Genomic DNA, 24,058 nt, shown 5'->3' with positions numbered 1-24,058 from the left:
GTGCTTCACGCCGGGTAGAAGAAGGGGTTTATGCGCATGCGTCCTACTTCTTCTATTGTTCTGGTGTCTCCGATGGGACCGTCTTACAGCGCCCCTAGAGGTGTGGCATGTGTATTGCATCGTTTTCAGCAAGCGTTGCGTTGCCATATGTACCTGATATTTTACTGATCCGTTGCCCATGTGGACGCGATATTTTTAAAAAATAAAATCTCGTTGCTGTTGTCGTGTGGATGTAGCCTTAGAGTAGCTAGTTGACCTAATCTGCATGTCTTTGGACTGTGGGAGGAAACCCATACAGGCATGAAGAGTACATCATGGGAACTCCATTGCATGGGAAGACCCCAGTCAGCCACAAGGTTTAAACCCAGAACCTGCTTGATTTGAGGTGACAGTCCTGACCACTGCACCACTGTACCATCCCAATTGCAATAATAATTCCGAATAAATACTACAGAAATTCAACAACTCATTCTTAAGATATCACAGTAACGGGAATCTCTGATGGATGCATGGATGAATGGACAATTACTGTGCATTTCATAATGAATAATGCATTAATACTGCAGATTGTAAGACAGTTAAAAGACACTTTGTGCTTTTTTGTTAAATAATTAAATTCTTTTTGTTAAATAATTAAAATTTGAAAGCCAATCAAATTAAAGAAGGTGCCTGATAGAAGTCAACATTCCAGGTACTAAATGCTTGGCCAAAAGCACTGAGACAGTGGAGATGGCCAATTTATGAGGCACCTTCAGGTTTAAATGCTATATTCTTTTTTTGGCAATAGAAGGAAGGGGAAAGAAGAACAGAAAGGAAATTAAAAACTATAATGCTGATGTGCATGTTGAAAAATCAAGCACAATTTTGCAACAGTAAAAAAAACCCCAAAACATATACTTAGGAAACACCCATACATGCATACACACATGCATCCATCCATTATCTGTAGCTGCTTATCCTGTACAGGGTCACAGGTAAGCTGGAACCTATCCCAGCTGACTATGGGCAAGAGGCGGGGTACACCCTGGACAAGTCGCCAGGTCATCGCAGGGCTGACACATAGAGACAAACAACCATTCACACTCACATTCACACCTACGGTCAATTTAGAGCCACCAGTTAGCCTAACCTGCATGTCTTTGGACTGTGGGGGAAACCAGAGCACCCGGAGGAAACCCACGCAGACACGGGGAGAACATGCAAACTCCACACAGAAAGGCCCCCATCGGCCACTGGGCTCAAACCCAGAACCTTATTGGGTCCTTCTCTAGTATGTCTAGTATAACAAGGACTGTGACTAAAGACCTGTTACATGCATGTTGTTTAACTATAATGGGAAAATCATGGTGGAAACTATTACAGTCCTCTTTGACAGGCTACATCTGTGATCATGCAGCTCATGCAATAACTTCTTAAATGAAACAAATTTATGTCTATATTTATGTCTATATCTCAAGTAAAACTGAAAAATTTCATTAATGTATTTCTCAGATTTTTATTTTTAGATCTAATTTGATATTGATTTCCAGTTTGATTTATTCCCGAAATATGTACGTATTTATTTATGACTGTGAATTAATTTATTGAAATATAAATTCTTTCTTCATTATCAATAATTTCTGTCTTTACTATCAATAATAGTTGTTTTCATGTGCTGTATTTATGTATTTTTTTCATGCATATCCCAAATGGCTCATTGTAGGGCATTACATTTTGCATAAATGTTTTTTTTTCCTATTCCATGTCGTACAGTTACAGTGGATATAAAATGGTTTTTTTTTTTTTTTTTTGGGGGGGGGGAGGCTTCCAGCCATTGAGAGAATGATGTTGTTACGTCCTCCTACCACTAGGGGCCCCTAGTACCTTTTTGTATGGTTGCTGCACCTAATTGTTTTACAGGTGGTTGGTGTAGAGCCAATGATGTCTCCTCTATAAATGCTAGGGTGGGAGCCTGAACACGCTCTCTCTCTCTCCTCGGGGGCTGGCTCCACGCCTATCTGATGCCTGCTTGTCTCTCCTTTGTGGTTGGTTTCCCCTTTGTATATACTTTAATTCTTTGTTGGTTCTTCCTTGGTTTGTTCTGTTATTATTTTACAATAAAATACCCCTAGACTTAAATGAGCCCTGTGACTTTTGTCATAGATGTTACACTGCTACATCTGTTTGTAACATTTGGGGGCTCGTCCGGGAGTTGAACCCGGGACCTCTCGCAGGTTACTGGCAAATTCCGTTGACAGCCAGAGCCAAGGAAATTTCTGCCTTTGTAACACCGGACGATTTTCTGTCTTATCGCATAATGGCATTCGGCATGCGTAACGCTCCCGCGAGTTTTCAGAGACTGATCAATACAGTGTTGTCGGGTATGTCTAATTGTGAGGCCTATCTTGACGATGTTGTATTGCACAGTCCTGATTGGTCCAGTCACCTTGTCCAAATTCGAGAACTCTTTCAGCGTCTCTCGTCTGCAAATTTGACCATCAATTTGGCAAAATGCAAATTTGGAAAGGCTACTGTTACGTATCTTGGCCGCTTGGTGGGAGGGGGTAAGGTGCGTCCGTTGGATGCAAAAATCTCTGCCATCTGCAATTTTCCTGCCCCTGCTGATCGCCGCGAGCTCCGCAGATTTCTTGGCATGGCGGGCTACTATCGTGCGTTTTGCAAGAACTTCTCTGCAGTAGTAGCCCCGTTAACTGATTTGTTAAGTCCGAAGGTCCCATATGCCTGGTCGGAACAATGCAGTAGGGCTTTTGAAAATCTGAAGTCGCTTTTGGTTGCGGCTCCAGTTTTGAGTGCGCCTGATTTTTCAAAGCCCTTCTCCCTTGCTGTCAATGCATGTGACTATGGTGCTGGAGCTGTCCTCCTCCAGCTCGGTGCTGATGACGTTGAACATCCTGTCTCTTATTTCTCTAAGAAATGTTACAAACAGATGTAGCAGTGTAACATCTATGACAAAAGTCACAGGGCTCATTTAAGTCTAGGGGTATTTTATTGTAAAATAATAACAGAACAAACCAAGGAAGAACCAACAAAGAATTAAAGTACATACAAAAGGGGAAACCAACCACAAAGAGACAAGCAGGCATCAGATAGGTGTGGAGCCAGCCCCCGAGGAGAGAGAGAGCATGTTCAGGCTCCCACCCTAGCATTTATAGAGGAGACATCATTGGCTCTACACCAACAGTGTTGCCAGATACTGCTGACGTTTTCCAGCCCAAAATATGTTCAAAGCCCGCCAAAATGCACTTGAAACCGCCCAACTTGGGCGGGAAACCTCCCAATCTGGCAACATTGTTAACACCAACCACCTGTAAAACAATTAGGTGCAGCAACCATACAAAAAGGTACTGGGGGCCCCTAGTGGTAGGAGGACGTAACAGATGTATTTCACTTCAGACCACAATATTTTTGAGTGTGAGGCTATCTGTACAGCACCTTAAGCTGGGTCGAAATTGTGTCATACAACAGGACAATGATCCCAAGCATACCAGCAAAGCAACATCTAAATGGCTGGTGTTGGAATGGCCAAGTCAAAATCCAGACCTCAACCCCACTGAGATGCTGTGGCGGGATCATAAGAGAGCTGTGCATCAACAAATACCCTCAAAAATCAATTTGCTGAAGCAACATTGTAAAGAACAGTGGGTAAACTTTTCTCCAAAATAATGTGAAAAACTGATAAACTCCTACAGAAAAAGTTTACTTGGAGTTATTGTTGCTAAAGGTGGTTCTATATGTTATTGAATTACAGGATGTACTTGGTTTTTTTTTCCACCAGCTGATTTCTGAATATTGGTTTACTTTTTGGGAAAAAAAAGACTACATATTGAAATTTGTTGTGCTTTTTTGTTGTCACCTTTTTTTGTTGTGTGGTTGGTGAGGACCACACAATTGTTATTTAGGCCCTGATGAATAAAAACAAAGAAAAGAGAATGTACTGTCTTTCTCCCATGACTGTAATACATGCAAATACTGTAAAAGTCATAGTCTATATGATAAATGATTGTCTTACAAACATAGTGGCATGAATATCTGCTTGAATAATTGGTTAAGCTATATACTGTATACTCTGGTTTCCAGACCAGTAACCCTAGCCCCAGCCTCTAAGCCTATCGCAGAAATTTATGAAAATATTATTAAAATCATAAAAGGTATTCTGCAGGAAGAGCAGTTTTCTTGAATGAGCTTGAGTCTTAAGTTTGGAAGCTGTATGTGCTTTGGTTTGTGCAATCCTAACCCTTGCCACAGTCCCCAAGCTTATACAGTAGGTGTAATACATGCAAATGTTTAAAAATAAAAAAATTAAAGAATCAGGAAAGTATCCTGTAGTGGTTCCCTGATTGGGGTGGACACTGAAACACAGAGATAGGCAGGTAGAAGTACAAATTCCCCACATTTATTGTTACACATAGCATTTCAGTTTCAAGAGTGCCATGTGCACCTGCACACACACATACACCCACGGCACTCTGGTTGGGAGACCCTTTCCTCTCAGCTCTCCCTCTTCTTATCAGCCCATGCCAATCACTGCAAAACACACAACATTAATTAGACACAGGTGCGTCCACTTTGACCTTTCCCGGCCTCGCCCTCGTCCTCCATTCACAAACCAGCACTCAACCATGCCCTTGCTGCCACATACCTTAAATAAAAAGCAGTTGGCTTCCAAACCTACTGGCATTGTTAGTTGCTTGAATTTTAATTTTAGAAGCTGTATGTCCTGTGGTTTCCATAACCCTATCTCTAACCCTGGCAGTATCCATCCATTCTCTATACACTTATCCATCAGGGTCACTAGAGAACCTGGAGCCAATCCCACCTGACTTCAGGCAAGAGGCAGGGTACACGCTGGGCAGGTCACCAATCTATTGCAGGACTCACACAGAGTTAAACAACCATTCACACTCATGGACAATTTAGAGTAATCCACGTCTTTGGACTGTAGAAGGAAACCAGTGGACACCCACAAGTATGAATACAAACTCCACACCGAAAGGCCCAAGGTTCAATCAAATCAGCCACTAGGTTCAAATCCAGAACCTTCTTGCTATGAGGTCACAGTACTAACCACTCTAATGTTACATTACAGGCATTTAGCAGACGCTCTTATCCAGAGCAACATACAGTGTACCCAGATGGGGGTTAGGTGATTTGCTCAAGGGCACTTCAGTCATTCTTACTGGTCCAGGGAATTGAACCAGCAACCTTTTGGTCCCAAAGCTGCTTCTCTAACCATTAAGCCATAGCTTCCCCATGCCACAAGATTAAAAATATTAGAATGTTAAAAATATTTGGAATATTAGGAATAATGGCATGAGAAAGGAAGGTTTTATCAAGTTTTTTCTTGTTTGTTTTTACCATTTCTATATTCTCACTAAATGACTGAAGAAAATGCTGAACCTGACTGTATCCTGCATCTCAGTCAGAATGTTAGTTTGACACCCATCATATCATCAGTCCATCCTCACAATTATTTTAAATACTCTGAAATCTGTAAGATGGACTGAGTTTTCTTAAGCGACCTCTGTATTGTAGAAGGCATGCACCATAACTCAAACACACATGCGCAGAACATACACAAATCTATTCGGATTGTCTACATTGTCTACCTGCAGACTAATATTTTGTTAAATAGAAGAATAATAACCATGTAATCTTTTACATCTGATTATTTTATAATCAATAACAGGACCTACAGTTTGGTCTGTATGATCAGTTTTAACTGAGAAAAATGAAATAAAATGAAAGCAAGAGGCTTAGAGAGAACAACTCCATGTTTGGTCCCATAAAACAGTGTTTTATAAAGATTAGTATCACTTTATAGGGATCCATCCATCCATTATCTGCAGCTGCTTATCCTGTGCAGGGTCGCAGGCAAGCTGGAGCCTATTCCAGCTGACTACGGGCGAAAGGCGGGGTACACCCTGGACAAGTCGCCAGGTCATAGCAGGGCTGACACACAGACACAAACAACCATTCACACTCACATTCACACCTACGGTCAATTTAAAGCCACCAGTTAACCTAACCTGCATGCCTTTGGACTGTGGGGGAAACCGGAGCACCTGGAGGAAACCCACGCAGACACAGGGAGAACATGCAAACTCCGCACAGAAAGGCCCCCGTCGGCCATTGGGCTCAAACCCAGGACCTTCTTGCTGTGAGATGACAGTGCTAACCACTTACACCACCGTGCTGCCCTTTTATAGGGCTCTTTTAGTCATATAGTGCATTTCTGCCAGTGAGCCAGTAAGTGGCACTAAAAACTTACTAAAAGCATGGAACAAGGGCTCAAAGAGTATACGCCCCTGGTCTGCATTAAAAAGAACTACATAGCTATAAAAGCCAAAACCCAAAGCTGATTCCAGATGTGTGTGTGTGTGTGTGTGTGTGTGTGTGTGTGTCAACCAGGCAAAGCTCTGCATACAGAAAACCACTGGACTATGGCTACAGCTTCAGGTCTTTATGATGTGTCCACATTGCAATGCACATTGTAAGTAGACTTATATTGTCTGAAACACTATGGCATGATGCAGCGTTTAGCTCTGCAATTAAATGTAGAAGAGCAGGCACAGGCTGTGCAACTGAGTGAAGGGATGTGCCGCCATGCAATAAATGGAGCAACAGGATATGCTGCATAGGCTGTCAAGAGTTGAAACATTAATTATGTGTGCACACATTTCATCAGGAAGCCGAAAGAGCATCCTCTTACAGGTAAAAAGATTAAAAAAATATTTTTTAAGCAATTTCAAACAAAAGGTAGTGCAGACATGAAGCCAAGTATATTAAATATGTCCAGAACAGACTATACCATGTATAAACTGCTTTTCATGGTACAGTGTGAATTTGGATGTAAGTGACTCTACATCCAAATAGTATTTGGGACAAACTGACTTTAGGGTTGTTTTACAATCAGGGTATGCAAGCTAAAAATCACATTTAACACTTATTATCTTCAATATCAAAAGGCTTGACTAAATAAACTTGGTTGTTTATTGTAGCCCTGTGATAGCTCTATTTACCATGCAAAAAAAAAATTTGGTGATAACGTTATTTTTGGTGAATGTATGACAATATATGTCATATTTAGCAAAATTACTCGTGTCATTTAGAAAACGTGCTTTTTTGACTACAGGTAGCTCCAAAAGGGATGCACTTAAATCATTCTTTATACCATTAAACAAATATTTGGTTCCATATCATTGGAAACATAGTTAAGTTTTAATGTTGAATGCCAGTAAGTTTTCAGACTATTTTGATCAAATTAGTAAGTAATTGTGTCAAAAAAAAATGTCCTCTCCGAGACAGCTAATTTTTCAATATAAAATGACATATCTAAAATGATTATTTTCATCCTAAAATGTGGTCAAGATATTGGGACATAAATATTAGAGACAACTAACACAAAGCTTACAGCCTTATATTTAAAAGCACTATGGAAGTAGTGGATTCTGAATTGTCAAAAAAAAGTCCTCTCTGAGAATCACTTCATTTGTTTCTCCCAGCCCTGCTTAAAGCTACACTTAATCTTCTTTATCTTATAGCAGATTACACAAAACTACCATACACACATGTTAAAAAATTACCTGAAAACTGTTCTTTAACTTGTCCTTCACTTAAAAACTGGCACAAGAACCAGTTTGGGGGCGGCACGGTGGTGTAGTGGTTAGCGCTGTCGCCTCACAGCAAGAAGGTCCGGGTTCGAGCCCCGTGGCTGGCGAGGGCCTTTCTGTGCGGAGTTTGCATGTTCTTCCCGTGTCTGCGTGGGTTTCCGCCGGGTGCTCCGGTTTCCCCCACAGTCCAAAGACATGCAGGTTAGGTTAACTGGTGACTCTAAATTGACCGTAGGTGTGAGTGTGAATGGTTGTCTGTGTCTATGTGTCAGCCCTGTGATGACCTGGCGACTTGTCCAGGGTGTACCCCGCCTTTTGCCCGTAGTCAGCTGAGATAGGCTCCAGCTTGCCTGCGACCCTGTAGAAGGATAAAGCGGCTACAGATAATGAGATGAGAATGAGAAGAACCAGTTTGAATCAATTTGAATTTTGGACCCCTGTGACACAAACTTTGTACCCTGATTGTAAAACAACCCTTTAAAAAAAGTCAGTCTACACATTAACTCATGCTCAGTATGAGTGAACTGATTTCTTGTACCCTCATGTTTCACTTTCAGTCAGGCTTGTAGTACTGGAGTCTGACTCGTGCCCTAATTTTAAGGACTCGTGACTTGACTCGGACTTGAGCGCTGATGATTCGGACTTGTACCCAGGGCGCAGATGGCACTGGGGACGGGGGGTGGACATGTCCCCCCAGATTTATAGTGACTCCTATCTGTCCCCCCCACCCACCGTCCCTACGTAAGGCGCCAAACATAGGTAGAAAAAGTGAGGATTAATGTTCCGTTAGTTAGGCTAACTTACATTGCAGCACAAAGTTGAAATGGCAGCAGCAGTAGCCTTGTCTGTGATCAATCCACATTACACCGATTCAAGAAGGGGAAAGACTGGAGCAGATCCTTGCAGAGTTGGGAAAGCAAGGTGTTCAATTTTCCACGTAATTCTCGGTTAATAACACTGCACAGCTCATCCATTTGATCGCAACGGTGTTTCTGCTACGACTAATGGTGCATTCAGTTGTACTCGTAAGTTGGAAGTTTGAAGTCAGAAAAGCATTGAAATCTAGCATCTACCAGCATAAACGTTGGGGTTTTCATTTCATTTCATTAACTGTCCATTTTTTTTCGAATTCCATGTTCCATGATGTCCCAGTTTTTAAACTGGGAAGCGGCGGAGAGATGTTTTTGGGACCTATTGAGTCTGCTTCTAGATGGTAAATTTGTTTGGCTGCAGAGGGAAATTTTTTTCTATCAGTTTTGTTTACTGGAAAAATACTTTTTATTTTTATTTGTGTGAATCTGTTGTTCAAGTGTTTATACTTCTGTTTTCATACACATTTTATGTTTCTAATCATTTACATGAAGGCACGAGTGTGAATCATTTCAATTTTATTTTGTTATTAATTTTTGGACATTCCCTTTTTGTTAGAAGTTACAGTTAAAGTTTCTGTGATGAGATTCTTCATCCTGCTGAGATCAGCAAATGTTTAAATAAAACATGCAGAAGACATGAAGTTTTGGAGCGTGATTAACATACCAGACACATAATTTGATCATGTATGGCTAGTGTTGACCAGGTAGGCCTTTGTCTACCAATGTTCATTCAGTTAGAAAACTCATCTCATCTCATTATCTCTAGCCACTTTATCCTGTTCTACAGGGTCGCAGGCAAGCTGGAGCCTATCCCAGCTGACTACGGGCGAAAGGCGGGGTACACCCTGGACAAGTCGCCAGGTCATCACAGGGCTGACACATAGACACAGACAACCATTCACACTCACATTCACACCTACGGTCAGTTTAGAGTCACCAGTTAACCTAACCTGCATGTCTTTGGACTGTGGGGGAAACCGGAGCACCCGGAGGAAACCCACGCGGACACGGCAAGAACATGCAAACTCCACACAGAAAGGCCCTCGCTGGCCACAGGGCTCAAACCCGGACCTTCTTGCTGTGAGGCGACAGCGCTAACCACTACACCACCGTGCCGCCTCAGTTAGAAAACTCACAATTCTAATGTATATTGAAGCTTCAGTGTATATATATATATCACGGGCGATTGCTCTAAGACAACGAGGGAGGCTCAGCCTCCTCTAAAAATGACGAACATCGTGTAGGATGAATTGCGTTACGCTTATGTTATAGCTGACCTTATAACATTGTTGTTTCAGATCCAGAATCATAGAAATATATGTGCTCAACCCAACTACAGTGCGAAATCATTCCGTTATAACTTTCCCCAGTTCGCCTAATGTGTGCGTGAGTTTTTCCCCCTCGTGACAGCGCGATGCAGCCCAGCCTCAGTGCACTTCAATGGCATTTGGGAGCTATGTGCTTTTCAATCTCAAAATGCAAGACGGTTATTGGACAAATACTGCGAAAATGCCCACCCACGGACTCCCAGCCTCACAGTGGGAGGGACATGGCAAAGCTTTCCGCGAGGAGACTGGTGATTGGTGAAAGCGGCTGGAAATTTTCTTTGATTGACAGCTCGTTTCAACTATAGACAGGCAGCGGTGAATCTCAGTTCAGTCCCATGCGGATTCGCAAGTGCTGTGGTGTATTGTAAGAGATCAACTTACATTTCGATTTCATTCATTACATACGGTTTCTACCAGCTTTTTTAGTTTGTATATATTTTCATTGTAAATAAAGTGTAAATATAGTGTTGTCAAGTTTGCTATCTTAGTTCCAGAAATTTCGTTTATTTGAGTGACTGAACTTGAACTTGAGGGGGCTAGTCAGCTAGCAAGAAAGCTGCGCACGGATGCCGAGCATTGCTGATTTAATTTTGGCGAAGCCATTTGCCAGTCTTCCTTTCGAGGAAAAAATTAAAATTAAAGAGCAGGGTAGACCAACGCCTCAAATTGACTTGGTGAAAAAGGTAGGGAATAATACTTGTTCCTTTCAGCTCTCCTGGTACGAGAAAGTGAATTGGCTAACAGCAAGTGACCCACATCAACAACAGTAAATAGGCTACTTTAGTAATATGTCATGGATGGACCAAAAATATAGAATCTATTTAAAATGTTTATGCTGAGTATATTATATTGGAATATATATTTCTCTGGATATGAATTAAACACAGCTACAATTTGGAAAACATTTTTAAACAAAAACACAGCCGAGAACATTTCACACTACAGACCTGGATTAAAAGTGAAGGGTTATCAAAATTGTCAATAAAACATTTCTCAGTCAAAATAAGTCAAATATAGGGAAAGTGTCATTGAATGAAATGTGTGGCACCCAGCTCTATGTTTGGCTCCCCAAGGTCAGTGCTTGTGCCTATTCCAGAACACTCTGCTGTTACTGCTGAGGTTCCTGACAAAGAGCTGCTTTCAATACTGATCAATTTTTAAACAACATGCCACAATTTTAAAATATAAAATGTTAAAATATACTCCCCCCAACACCACCATCATGTATATTGGACAGTAGGCTAATGGGCCAAAAGAACCTGTTATTTCACAGTTTGTGACCCTGCCAACAATCAGCCAGATCAGAGGCAAGAGTATGGGCAAAATTTATGTGTTTTTTCTTTTTTCTTTTAAAATCTGGAAATATCGTAACTGACCAGCCTCCCCTGTTTGAAAGACTACCAGCCGCCACTGATATATATATATACTGAATATATATATATATATATATATATATATATATATATATGCATTTACACAAAATGGAATCATTTGCTGACAGCTCAGTCCCCCCCAGTTCAAAAATCCTATCTGTGCCCCTGGCTTGTACTCAGACTTGTACATTAACTGCATTAGGACTCAGAAAATGGAGACAAGGACTCTGATTTTTTCTTTATTGTTTGTAACATGCCATAATAATTTGGCATAAGATATTTATATCTGGGCGGCACGGTGGTGTAGTGGTTAGCGCTGTCGCCTCACAGCAAGAAGGTCCTGGGTTCGAGCCCCGGCGAGGGCCTTTCTGTGTGGAGTTTGCATGTTCTCCCCGTGTCCGCGTGGGTTTCCTCCGGGTGCTCCGGTTTCCCCCACAGTCCAAAGACATGCAGGTTAGGTTAACTGGTGACTCTAAATTGACCGTAGGTGTGAGTGTGAATGGTTGTCTGTGTCTATGTGTCAGCCCTGTGATGACCTGGCGACTTGTCCAGGGTGTACCCTGCCTTTCGCCTGTAGTCAGCTGGGATAGGCTCCAGCTTGCCTGCGACCCTGTAGAAGGATAAAGCGGCTAGAGATAATGAGATGAGATGAGATATTTATATCTACATTAGTTTTATACTAATTTCATGTAAGAGTGTCACATCTGCGTGCCTTGGCGCGTGCATCAGATGGACTCTTGGGCGCGCTCCGGACAGCGCGCGTGCCAAGTGGACTCTCTCACGCGTGCTGTAAACGACTCGCACTTGCACAGGATTAAGGTGCAATCAGCACGCCGATATAAAAACTGTGAAAACGCATTTACTTTGCGAAGTATTGAGTTGCGTTGCTGGCACATTACCGAGCCTTATTTCCTTGTTTGGTTTCCTGATCCCTGATTTCCTGTTTCTCATTTTTGATTCTGCCGAGTCTACGATAGCTTGTTTGTGCCTCGCTTGACTATTGCTTGTTTCACTGTTTTATAATTTTGCCTGCCATTCTGGATTGTTTACCTGCCTTCACTTGTATTAATAAACACACCTTCTGTACTTACATCCGTCTCCCAACCATCTCTGACAGAATACTTCGCACTCCCTGACAGAGAATGCACATTCACCTGTTCATATGTCACATTCAGGAACAAACATGTTAATGGGGCTAAAACAGCCACCGTCAAATGGTGCGGTTGGAGTCTTGTTCTCGGACTCAACTCAGATCAATAGTGGACTTAACTTGGACTCGACTCTAATTTTTTTTTAATGACTTGGACTTGACCACTGAGGACTTGAGACTGGACTCGGACTCGAAGTTTAGTGACTTGACTACAACACAGCTTTCAGTACTGTAAAACAGTTGGAGTAAATAAAGATGTGAAAATGCTCCAGACAACACAGAAGGTATCGGGTAATTGTAAAACAAGTAATAGAGCTGCATTATGAATATACATTTAACGTAAGCTGTAAAATCATTAAATATACTTCTGACTAGCTATAAGATGTTTTGCTTTTAACAACATTATAAGAAACAGCAATGTGAATGGTATATTTACTCAGTCACGGAGGATCATGCTGTGGCATGCCATGATGCTCTATACCAGAATGTACAGTATATTTAAACAGAAAATATATATTGGTGCATACAGACATGGACAAATTTGTTGGTACCCTTCCATGAAAAAAAAAAATTACCCACAACTATCTCTGAAATAACTTAAAGCTGACAAAAGTTAATGGCATCCATCATTGTTTATTCCATGTTTAACACAAATCAAACTTTGTTTTATGATTTTTGATTCAACTGAATATTTTACATAACAGAACAAAGGAAAATGGCATGGACAAAAATGATTGTACCCTTAACTTAATATTTTGTTGCACAACCTTTAGCAGAAATCACTGCTAACAAGCAATCTCTGTAGCTCTCAATGAGACTTCTGCATCTGCCAACAGGTAGTTTGGTCCATGTTTCAACTCTTTCCAGAGATGTTTGATCGGATTCAGATTAGGGTTCATACAACCCCGATTCCAAAAAAGTTGGGACAAAGTACAAATTGTAAATAAAAACGGAATGCAATAATTTACAAATCTCAAAAACTAATATTGTATTCACAATAGGACATAGACAACATATCAAATGTCGAAAGTGAGACATTTTGAAATTTCATGCCAAATATTGGCTCATTTGAAATTTCATGACAGCAACACATCTCAAAAAAGTTGGGATGGGGCAATAAGAGGCTGGAAAAGTTAAAGGTACAAAAAAGGAACAGCTGGAGGACCAAATTGCAACTCATTAGGTCAATTGGCAGTAGGTCATTAACATGACTGGGTATAAAAAGAGCATCTTGGAGTGGCAGCGGCTCTCAGAAGTAAAGATGGGAAGAGGATCACCAATCCCCCTAATTCTGCGCTGACAAATAGTGGAGCAATATCAGAAAGGAGTTCGACAGTGTAAAATTGCAAAGAGTTTGAACATATCATCATCTACAGTGCATAATATCATCAAAAGATTCAGAGAATCTGGAGGAATTTCTGCGCGTAAGGGTCAAGGCCGGAAAACCATACTGGGTGCCCATGATCTTCGGGCCCTTAGACGGCACTGTATCACATACAGGCATGCTTCTGTTTTGGAAATCACAAAATGGGCTCAGGAATATTTCCAGAGAACATTATCTGTGAACACAATTCACCGTGCCATCCACCGTTGCCAGCTAAAACTCTATAGTTCAAAGAAGAAGCTGTATCTAAACATGATCCAGAAGCGCAGACGTCTTCTCTGGGCCAAAGCTCATTTAAAATGGACTGTGGCAAAGTGTAAAACTGTTCTGTGGTCAGACCAATCAAAATTTGAAGTTCTTTATGGAAATCAGGGACGCCGTGTCATTCGGACTAAAGAGGAGAAGGACGACCCAAGTTGTTATCAGTGCTCAGTTCAGAAGCCTGCATCTCTGATGGTATGGGGTTGCATTAGTACGTGTGGCATGGGCAGCTTACACAGCTGGAAAGACACCATCAATGCTGAAAGGTATATCCAGGTTCTAGAGCAGAGGTGGGCAAACTACGGCCCGCGGGCCACATCCGGCCCGTTGGCGTTTTTAATCCGGCCAGCGGAAGACAATCATATAAACACGATTGAGCAGATCTATAAACTATAAGCATCAGTGTTATCACGTAGACAGGTGTTCTAGAGATCCGTCTTTCCAGTCAGTCGTATTCACGCGAGATTACATTTGCAGAGTGGTGCAGCGCGTGCCATGGAAATCATTCTGGCGCCCGTGCCACTGATGATCTCGAGAACACAGGATAAAACTTTACAATGAGTGGTCCTAAAAAAAGAAAAGTGGACAGTCAGTGCAGGGTGTTCAATAAAGAATGGACAACTAAATATTTTTTTTGCTGAAGTCCGATCAAAGGCTGTATGCCTTATTTGCAAAGAAACCGTTGCAGTTTTAAAGGAATATAACATCAAACGGCACTTTTCCTCCAAGCATGCTAATTATGCTAACAACCAGTCAGCGCAAGCACGGACGAATACAGCTCAGTGGTTGCTGAGTGAATGTGAGTATTAACACTTTCTCTTTTTAAAACTATGTTGGAGCTGTAATAAGATGGTAGTCACATGTTTACAGACATAATAATATAAAAAGTATAACTCTTAGTAATTTTGGTTGTCGTGGGTGGCTGCTGTAGTGCTGGTGTTTGTTTTTATGTGTATGTATTTTTTATGTGCCAATCTATTGAACTGCAAGCATTTTTCTGCTCTGCCTTTGTTGACTGAGAACTAAAATAAATGTCAATCTGATCTGCATTTGGGTCTATGTCAGTGAAGGCCTTACAATAACACTAAAGCTTTTCCGGTTTATGTTCGATATGTATGAATTTGGTGTTGGCCCGGCCCGCCTGGCAAATTTCAAAAGTCAATGTGGCCCCTGAGCCAAAAAGTTTGCCCACCCCTGTTCTAGAGCAACATATGCTCCCATCCAGACGATGTCTCTTTCAGGGAAGACCTTGCATTTTCCAACATGACAATGCCAAACCACATACTGCATCAATTACAGCATCATGGCTGCGTAGAAGAAGGGTCCGGGTACTGAACTGGCCAGCCTGCAGTCCAGATCTTTCACCCATAGAAAACATTTGGCGCATCATAAAACGAAAGATATGACAAAAAAGACCTAAGACAGTTGAGCAACTAGAATCCTACATTAGACAAGAATGGGTTAACATTCCTATCCCTAAACTTGAGCAACTTGTCTCCTCAGTCCCCAGATGTTTACAGACTGTTGTAAAGAGAAAAGGGGATGTCTCACAGTGGTAAACATGGCCTTGTCCCAACTTTTTTGAGATGTGTTGTCATGAAATTTAAAATCACCTAATTTTTCTCTTTAAATGATACATTTTCTCAGTTTAAACATTTGATGTCATCTATGTTCTATTCTGAATAAAATATGGAATTTTGAAACTTCCACATCATTGCATTCCGTTTTTATTTACAATTTGTACTTTGTCCCAACTTTTTTGGAATCGGGGTTGTAGAAGGCCACTTCACAATAGTCCAGTGTTTTGTTCTTCGCCATTCTTGGGTGCTTTTAGCTGTGTGTTTTGGGTCCTGTTGGAGTACTCATGACCTGCGACTGAGCTTTCTGACACTGGGTAGTATGTTTTGCTCCAGAATGCCTTGATTATCTTGAGACTTCATTATGTCCTGCACAGATTCAAGGCACCCTGTGCCAGATGCAGCATAGCATCCCCAAATCATTACCAAGCCTCGTCTGTGTTTCACAGTAGGCAGGGCTCGAAATTAACTTTTTTTCTTTGTGTCCCCCAGTGGTCCCGAATTCTGTGTTGTATTGTCCCGAATGGAAGCAATAGTGTCCCCATTTTTTTCCTCTCTGAAATAATCAGTGGTTAATATTATCATATGAAGTTACTATTATATTTGTAACTATGCGATTTTGAACCCTTTATATCATTTTTACAATAAGTCACAAGACACAAGCAACACATGTCCTATACATCATCTACTTCAAAATTACAGTTATTGCATTTTCAGTTTATTAAACTTTGGCGATCTCAATCAGTACGTTTACATGTGCATCCAAATCGAGCTGCTGTCGGTAATCGAGCAAAGGGTCCCAGCAGGGGTGCCAGAGAAATCCAATCCTACATGCACACTGTGAAATCAAGCTATTGAGTGAGGTGCATTGTGCACCCGAGCCACAGGTGGCGCTACACGCCCCATCGTGTTGGTACACTTCCGGTTGTCGTCATGAAGAAGAGCTATTCAAGAGTATAAACAAAGGGCCTCCAGGCGGAAATTAGCATGTACTGCTATAACCTGGTACAGACATCTGTCCTTACCACAAGGATAATGTTTAATTTGTACACTGTCCCTTTTAAAAATAAAATAAACTCTAAGAAGAGTGTTTGTAGTTTGTATGTACGAACAGAAGTGTTCCTAATAAAGTGGGCGGCTAAGGTGAAGTGTCATGCCGACCGAGGCTGTTGTCTTTCCCGCTTGTGGTCTCGTCACTCGTCACTCGTCAACTTATAATTTTCACCATTACCGTTATCCATAGCCCTGTGATGACCTGGCGACTTGTCCAGGGTGTACCCCGCCTTTCGCCCGTAGTCAGCTGGGATAGGCTCCAGCTTGCCTGTGACCCTGTAGAACAGGATAAAGCGGCTAGAGATGATATGAGACCGTTATCCATTACCGTTATCCATTTTTATGAACTTTCCGTTACCCATTTTTATGAACTTTCCGTTATCCATTTTATGAACTTTCGCTGCCGAAACGTGGATGCAAGCAACATCAACATAGTGGCAGGTCCGAGCCTAGTTGTGCTGCTGACTGACTAAACTTTCTGAACTAGAAAGACACCAAGAAAACTCACTTATTCTGTTGAACGGTATCTTCCGTCAATATCATCCACATCATCCCTGTTGTATTTTATAACGTGTCTAACAGTGTTCATTAAGTTCATTCAGTTGCTAGCGTTGCCTGCAGACCAGGCGATGACACTTTGGATCCTGAAGGTCCCGGAGACGTTATGTCTGGGCTTTCAGTTTCTTCTCCGCGGTCGGTCCGCTTCAACCACTTAAGCATTTTTGTTCTGGCAAGAGTCGGCGCAGCGTGTGCGGTAGCAATTCCATTCCAAGTCCATATAATGCGGACACCGGCCGAAGATTCTAGAACAGAATGCGCTGCTCTGTAGCCTACGGATGCAGGTGCATCGAAAGTGTAGCTACTATGTATTTTTCGCTGTTAACGTTTTAAAATTAAAATTGACAAATTAGGTGAATGTCTACGTATGTGTTACGGCTTTGTAAATAATATTAATGTAGAACTTTTTTTCTAGATCTATTTTTTTCCATTGTCCCGGGATTGTCCCAGACATGATAATTTTGTGTCCCGATGACATTTTTTATGGTCCCCGGGACGTCGGGACACCGTTAGTTTCGAGCACTGACAGTAGGTATGGTGTTCTTTTCTTTGAAAGCTTCATTTTTTTCTTCTGTGGACATAGAGCTGATGTGACTTGCCACTGAGCTTGAGTTTTGTCTCGTCTGTCCAAAGGACATGCTCCCAGAAGCATTATAGCTTGTCAATACGGATTTTATTAAATTCCAGTCTGGCTTTTGAAAAGTTTTTCTTTCAACAATGGAGTCCTTCTTGGGTCTTCTTTCATTGAACCCATTGTCACTCAAAAGTGACGGATGGTACAAACAGACATTGATTGACCTTGGAGTTCAACTTTTGTATTTGGAAGTTGTCCTTGGCTCTTTTTCTACTTTTAGCACTATCCTTCTGTTCAATCTGTGGTTGATTTTCCTCTTGCAGTCACGTGCAGGAAGGTTGGCTGGAGTCCCATGAAACTTAAACTTCTTAATAATATTTGCAACTGTAGTCACAGAAACATCAAGCTGCTTGGAGATGGTCTTATAGCCTTTGCCTTTAACATGTTTGTCTATAATTTTCTTTCTGAACTCCTCAAACAACTCTCTCCTTTGCTTTCTCTGGTCCAGGTTTCTCTGGCCGATGTCTGGTCCATGAGAAAATTGCTTGAAATTTCATTACTTTTCAGGAGGAATAAAGCATTGTTTCAATGAGCTGTAAGAGTTCCAACATATTTGTCCATGTCTGCATCAGTGGTGTTTACAAAGATAGTAAGTAAGTAAATAAATAAATAAAATTCTATTTGGCAGATATGAATGTTGAATAAAGATTAGACACCCACCAGAATGTTTTTAAATTATGGAAGACCCCAAAACAGACGGAGACATGAAAGCACAGGATGACCACATCACTCTCTGACCCAATGGTACAGAAGCTATCATCAGGTCAATCCTTTCTGTTTCTTATGAGAACCAGAACAAGTTGATGATGAGAGGAACTATGGAATGGCCAGCAGAGAAACACATGATGAATAACAACCCAGAAGATAAATCTGAGAACAACACCATAAAGGTCTCCTTGGATGCACTGCCATCAGGTAATCTTGTCAGTGCACTGCAGTGAACAAGCCTTATGCTTTCCTTAACAAGCTAAAGATAATGCCATACATTCTGTCATGGTGCTAACTGTATGAAAGGTTTGGTTTTCAGTCAGCTTTTTTTCCTATTAATGCACACAAATGTATGGCACATATTTGCACTTGCAGACTTTTATAATATGTCTCAAGCATCTCATACTTTTCATGCCATGTGTCATCTTACATAAAGTCTTGCAATATTTTCTTGATAATGGGCTGAAACATGAAACAGTATTTTGTCTACTACCGTTTTATAGTCTCAATTTGCATTTGAAAACTGAGTAAAATATTTGCCATTTCTTATATAAAATGAATAATGGAATTAGGTAGCATGCTAGCACAGTGAGTAGCATTGCTACCTCACAGCTCTAGATTCCTGAAGATTGGGTTACTGTCTGTGTGGACTTCTGTTTCACCCCTTCAAATCACCATGAGAAGTCATGTGGTAAATGTATTATGCAGTTTTTGATATAAAATACTACTGTAAGTGGCCATCTGTTCCTTCTCACCTTATACATGCCTTTGTATGATTTGGCGCTATCTTTGTAACAGCTTGTAGCTGAAGCTACAGGTAACCTGTCCTCCAAAGCTGGAGGATTAACTTATTTTTTCAAGTGTAGCACTGAATTTTCGGTATAATCCGATAAACTGCAGGTCCATAATGCCTGCCACTAGCGTGGTTGAGTAGCCCTCCCTCACTATACTGTGCTGACACTGATCAGTTTGTGAAGTTAGTGGTTTACACATGTGAGTTCCTGTCCATTTTCCTGTTTGAGCCATTGTGAGGCATTTTAGAATCAGAGACCTGAGAAAACGAATGAATTAGCCAGGGACCCCCTCTTAAACTGCCACAATATGGCTGATCAACTAAGCAGCTACAGAAATTTATGAACTCTAAACCCATGACTTACCCCATGGGTCCACCACAAAAAAAAATATATCCCTATCACTAAAGAGTCCAATGGAACCCATCTATAAAGTGCAGGGGCTGCTGACAGGAAGCTTTATGGTTCATCTCATCTCATTATCTCTAGCCACTTTATCCTGTTCTACAGGGTTGCAGGCAAGCTGGAGCCTATCCCAGCTGACTACGGGCAAAAAGTGGGGTACACTCTGGACAAGTCACCAGGTCATCATAGGGCTGACAGACAACCATCCACACTCACACCTATGGTTGATTTAGTGTTTTGCTGGGATTTGAACCTGGTTCACTGGTGTGATAATCCAGCAAACCCCCACTAGGCCACCAGGGGGATGACGCAAGTGCAGAGGCGTGAGGAGGAAGTAGAAAACTATCAAAAAGTTTATTTACAAAATATATACAATCCAAGGGAAAAAACAAATAATAATCCAAAGCTCAGAAGATATACAAAAATAATATCCCAAGGTTCAATGTCCAAAATCCAACTAAGAAAAGAAGAGGCAAAAACTCAAACGCTCAGAAGATACAAAGGTCAAAACAAAATCCACAAAGTCCAAAAGAAAGCAACAAAACCACTAAGACACAGGCAAGGTACATGGGACAGAGGGAACTAGCACTAACGGCATAGCATAGGAAAAAGACTCCATGACAAGGGAACAAACAGAGGGGTATTTATACATACACTAAAGTAGGACACAGGTGACACTAATGAGGATTAGGCGGGGCACAAGACACATGGAAAACAACAAACATAAAACACAGAAACAGTGGCGGCCTCTAGAGGCCAGAACAAACATGACAAGAAAAGGAAATAACAGCGGCCTCTAGAGGCCAAAACAGTCCCAGTCCTAACATTTAGAGTCACCAGTTAACCTAACCTGCATGTCTTTGGGGGAAACCGGAGCAAACCCACATGGACAGAACATGCAAACTCCACACAGAAAGGCCCTCGCCGGCCATGGGGCTTGAACCCAGACCTTCTTGCTGTAAGGCGACAGCGCTAACCACTACACCACCGTGCCACCCAGCTTTACAGTTAAAAAGAAAAAAAAAACAGAGAGAGAGAGATTGCCCATTGGATGGAAACTATAAATCAGAACAGCGGTGACAAAGCCACAGGAGTATAAATTTAAATTCTGCCATCAACCTGAGGCTTCAGGGCTCAAGACATGCCCTGTGTCCAAAATCACTCACTACTCACTATATAGTGGACTATATAGTGAGTTCACCATTTTGTAGTTATGTCCGAATGTATAATGAGAATTATTCCACCTTATATAGTGGACTCATAGTATCCCACAATGCATCATGAAAAGTAGTGTACAACCGATTGGTCACTAACCAAGCAATACCATATATACCATCATGCGTTGCGGTTGCGCTGAAAGAAAAAAAAGAAGTGTGTTGGGGTGAATGGATGGAGGAAGAAGCACATTATAAACAGACATTCAAGTATAATTAAAAATAATAAGAGAATAGAAAATAAGCTAAAATAGAATAAGACATAAAATGCAAGAATAAAAGTTACAGTGCAGAGCAAGGAATTAATCAAAAGCCTCAAATTTGATTTAATAAAAGGCAGTGGCAAAGAAGAAAGTATTCAGCCTTGATTTAAAAAAACTGAAAGATGCAGCAGACACAAAGTACTTTTGTATTTATTAATGTGGGAAATACGCTCGGGGCGGCACGGTGGTGTAGTGGTTAGCACTGTCGCCTCACAGCAAGATGGTCCTGGGTCTGAGCCCAGTGGCCGACAAGGGCCTTTCTGTGTGGAGTTTGCATGTTCTTCCCGTGTCTGTGTGGGTTTCCTCCGGGTGATCTGGTTTCCCCCACAGTCCAAAGACATGCAGGTTAGGCTAATTGGTGGCTCTAAATTGAGCGTGAGTGTGAATGGTTGTTTGTCTCTGTGTCAGTCCTGCAATAACCTGGCGACTTGTCCAGGGTGTCCCCCGCCTCTTGCCCATAGTCAGCTGGGATAGGCTCCAGCTTGCCTGCGACCCTGAAGAACAAGATAAGCGGCTACAAATAATGGATGGATGGGATGGAAATATGCTCAGTATAATGCATTTATCACAAAAATACATGCATGTATTTATTATTTTGAAAACCCACCAGCTGAGCTCACAATATATTCCTCTATATAGAATTCCCTAGATGGTGAGTAGGGAGTAGTGAACAAGTGAGTGATTTCAGACACAGGGCTGGTCAATTTCCTGTCACAAAAAGTTGCTGTTCTGTTCCAATAAGTTTGCGCCTTTTTTTCACAGAGTCACGATCAAAAGCATAGACTGTGGTAGCATGGTGGGCGGTACGGTGGTGTAAGCGGTTAGCACTGTCACCTCACAGCAAGAAGGTTCTGGGTTTGAGCCCAGTGGCTGACAGGGGCCTTTCTGTGTGGAGTTTGTATGTTCTCCGCGTGGGTTTGATCTGGTTTCCCCCACAGTCCAAAGACATGCAGTTAGGTTAACGTGGGATTGCCTTGGGCTGAAGTGCCTAAGAGCGGTGGCACGTATGCAGCGGCTTTGCTCTCCTATGATGAACTAAATTTTGTTGTACATTTGTGCAGTGACAATAAAGGCATTCTATTCTATTCTAGCAAACTAACAAAAGCTTGGTCAAAATTAGAAACATTTATTAACTTAAATAAATTATTATTTAATTTGCTGCCATCTACATTCACAGCTGGTAACTCAAAATGACAAAATATTGTATGCTACTTACAATATTATGTTTCCAATATATTTGGAATATAACATTAACCTGTATAGAAACTTCTAACACAGTCATTGGAAAGATTTTCTGAAATATGATGTATGGTATGTTTTCTCAATGAGATTTTCTATTTAGTGTGATAGAGCAGGTTGAAAAATGACTTAAAATATATTTGGCATTTGATGGCTTGATGATATAATAATATTAATGATGATAGTATAATTGTGTTGTAGGTAATAGTGCTCCAGGGCCCAGTCCTGCGTTTTTGGCTGCACTGACTTCTTTGGTTGAACACACCGATCACATGCTTTTGCCTCACTTTTTACATCAGGTGGGTTTAATTAACTGTAAAATAATTATGCAGTCAAAGGGCAGATGCGGAGATAGTTCTATATGTATGTGCTACAAAGTCCAATATTGAACATTAAGTTGAAATGGACTAAATTATGTTTTATAATAGATTTATTATTATTATTATTATTATATTTAAATATTACTATTATTACTCTTTCAGTTTGTTATCTTTGTCACTAAACCTTACACATATGGGAGGTTTTCTATGTGTTTTGGATGGCAGCTCTTGACAAGAATTGGGTTCAAGTCCTGAAAGAAAAGAAAGCTGTTCTTTAAAGATATTACAAGTGAATTCTCATTCTCATTATCTCTAGCCGCTTTATCCTTCTACAGGGTCGCAGGCAAGCTGGAGCCTATCCCAGCTGACTATGGGCGAAAGGCGGGGTACACCCTGGACAAGTCGCCAGGTCATCACAGGGCTGACACATAGACACAGACAACCATTCACACTCACACCTACGGTCAATTTAGAGTCATCAGTTAACCTAACCTGCATGTCTTTGGACTGTGGGGGAAACCGGAGCACCCAGAGGAAACCCATGCGGACACGGGGAGAACATGCAAACTCCGCACAGAAAGGCCCTCGCCGGCCCTGGGGCTCGAACCTAGGACCTTCTTGCTGTGAGGCGACAGCGCTAACCACTACACCACCGTGCCGCCCACAAGTGAATTCAAGACATGAAATATGACAATAATCCTTTGTTTCTTGCTAATTTTCTTATCAAATCTGCTCTGTAATGGAGTGTGTAGTATGGAATTCTAGCATGTAACTACTAGTGGGAGCACTACACAGAACATATAGTGAAGATTGAAGAAGGGGCGGCACGGTGGTGTAGTGGTTAGCGCTGTCGCCTCACAGCAAGAAGGTCCGGGTTCGAGCCCCGTGGCCGGCGAGGGCCTTTCTGCGTGGAGTTTGCATGTTCTCCCCGTGTCCTCGTGGGTTTCCTCCGGGTGCTCTGGTTTCCCCCACAGTCCAAAGACATGCAGGTTAGGTTAACTGGTGACTCTAAATTGACTGTAGGTGTGAATGGTTGTCCGTGTCTATGTGATGACCTGGCGACTTGTCCAGGGTGTACCCCGCCTTTCGCCCGTAGTCAGCTGGGATAGGCTCCAGCTTGCCTGCGACCCTGTAGAACAGGATAAAGCGGCTAGAGATGATGAAGATTGAAGAAAATGTTTTGTTTTATGCATTTATCTTATCAGCCAATCCCTTGACAGCAGCACAATGCATAAAATCATGGCCATACAAATCAAGAGCTTCAATTAATGTTCAGTTTAATCATCAGAATGGGAAAATTGTGAACTCAAAGTGTGAC

At 41.6% G+C, this 24,058-nt stretch overlaps 1 protein-coding gene across 1 annotated transcript in view; it reads left to right on the top strand.

Annotated features, from left to right (window-relative positions):
- The first annotated feature begins 6,687 nt into the window (after positions 1-6,687).
- cnstb (consortin, connexin sorting protein b) overlaps positions 6,688-24,058 on the top strand; it is a 34,769-nt gene continuing 17,398 nt past the window's right edge. The window contains exons 1-3 of the mRNA XM_060917453.1: positions 6,688-6,711; positions 18,595-18,715; positions 22,622-22,719. Coding sequence (XP_060773436.1) covers positions 18,604-18,715; positions 22,622-22,719 — 210 coding nt within the window. The 5' untranslated portion in view covers positions 6,688-6,711; positions 18,595-18,603. The remainder of the gene's footprint in view (positions 6,712-18,594; positions 18,716-22,621; positions 22,720-24,058) is intronic.

This window comes from Neoarius graeffei, chromosome 3 (assembly GCF_027579695.1).
Source record: "Neoarius graeffei isolate fNeoGra1 chromosome 3, fNeoGra1.pri, whole genome shotgun sequence".
NCBI classification, from domain to species: domain Eukaryota; kingdom Metazoa; phylum Chordata; class Actinopteri; order Siluriformes; family Ariidae; genus Neoarius; species Neoarius graeffei.
This window is presented reverse-complemented; position numbering and strand designations above follow the sequence as displayed.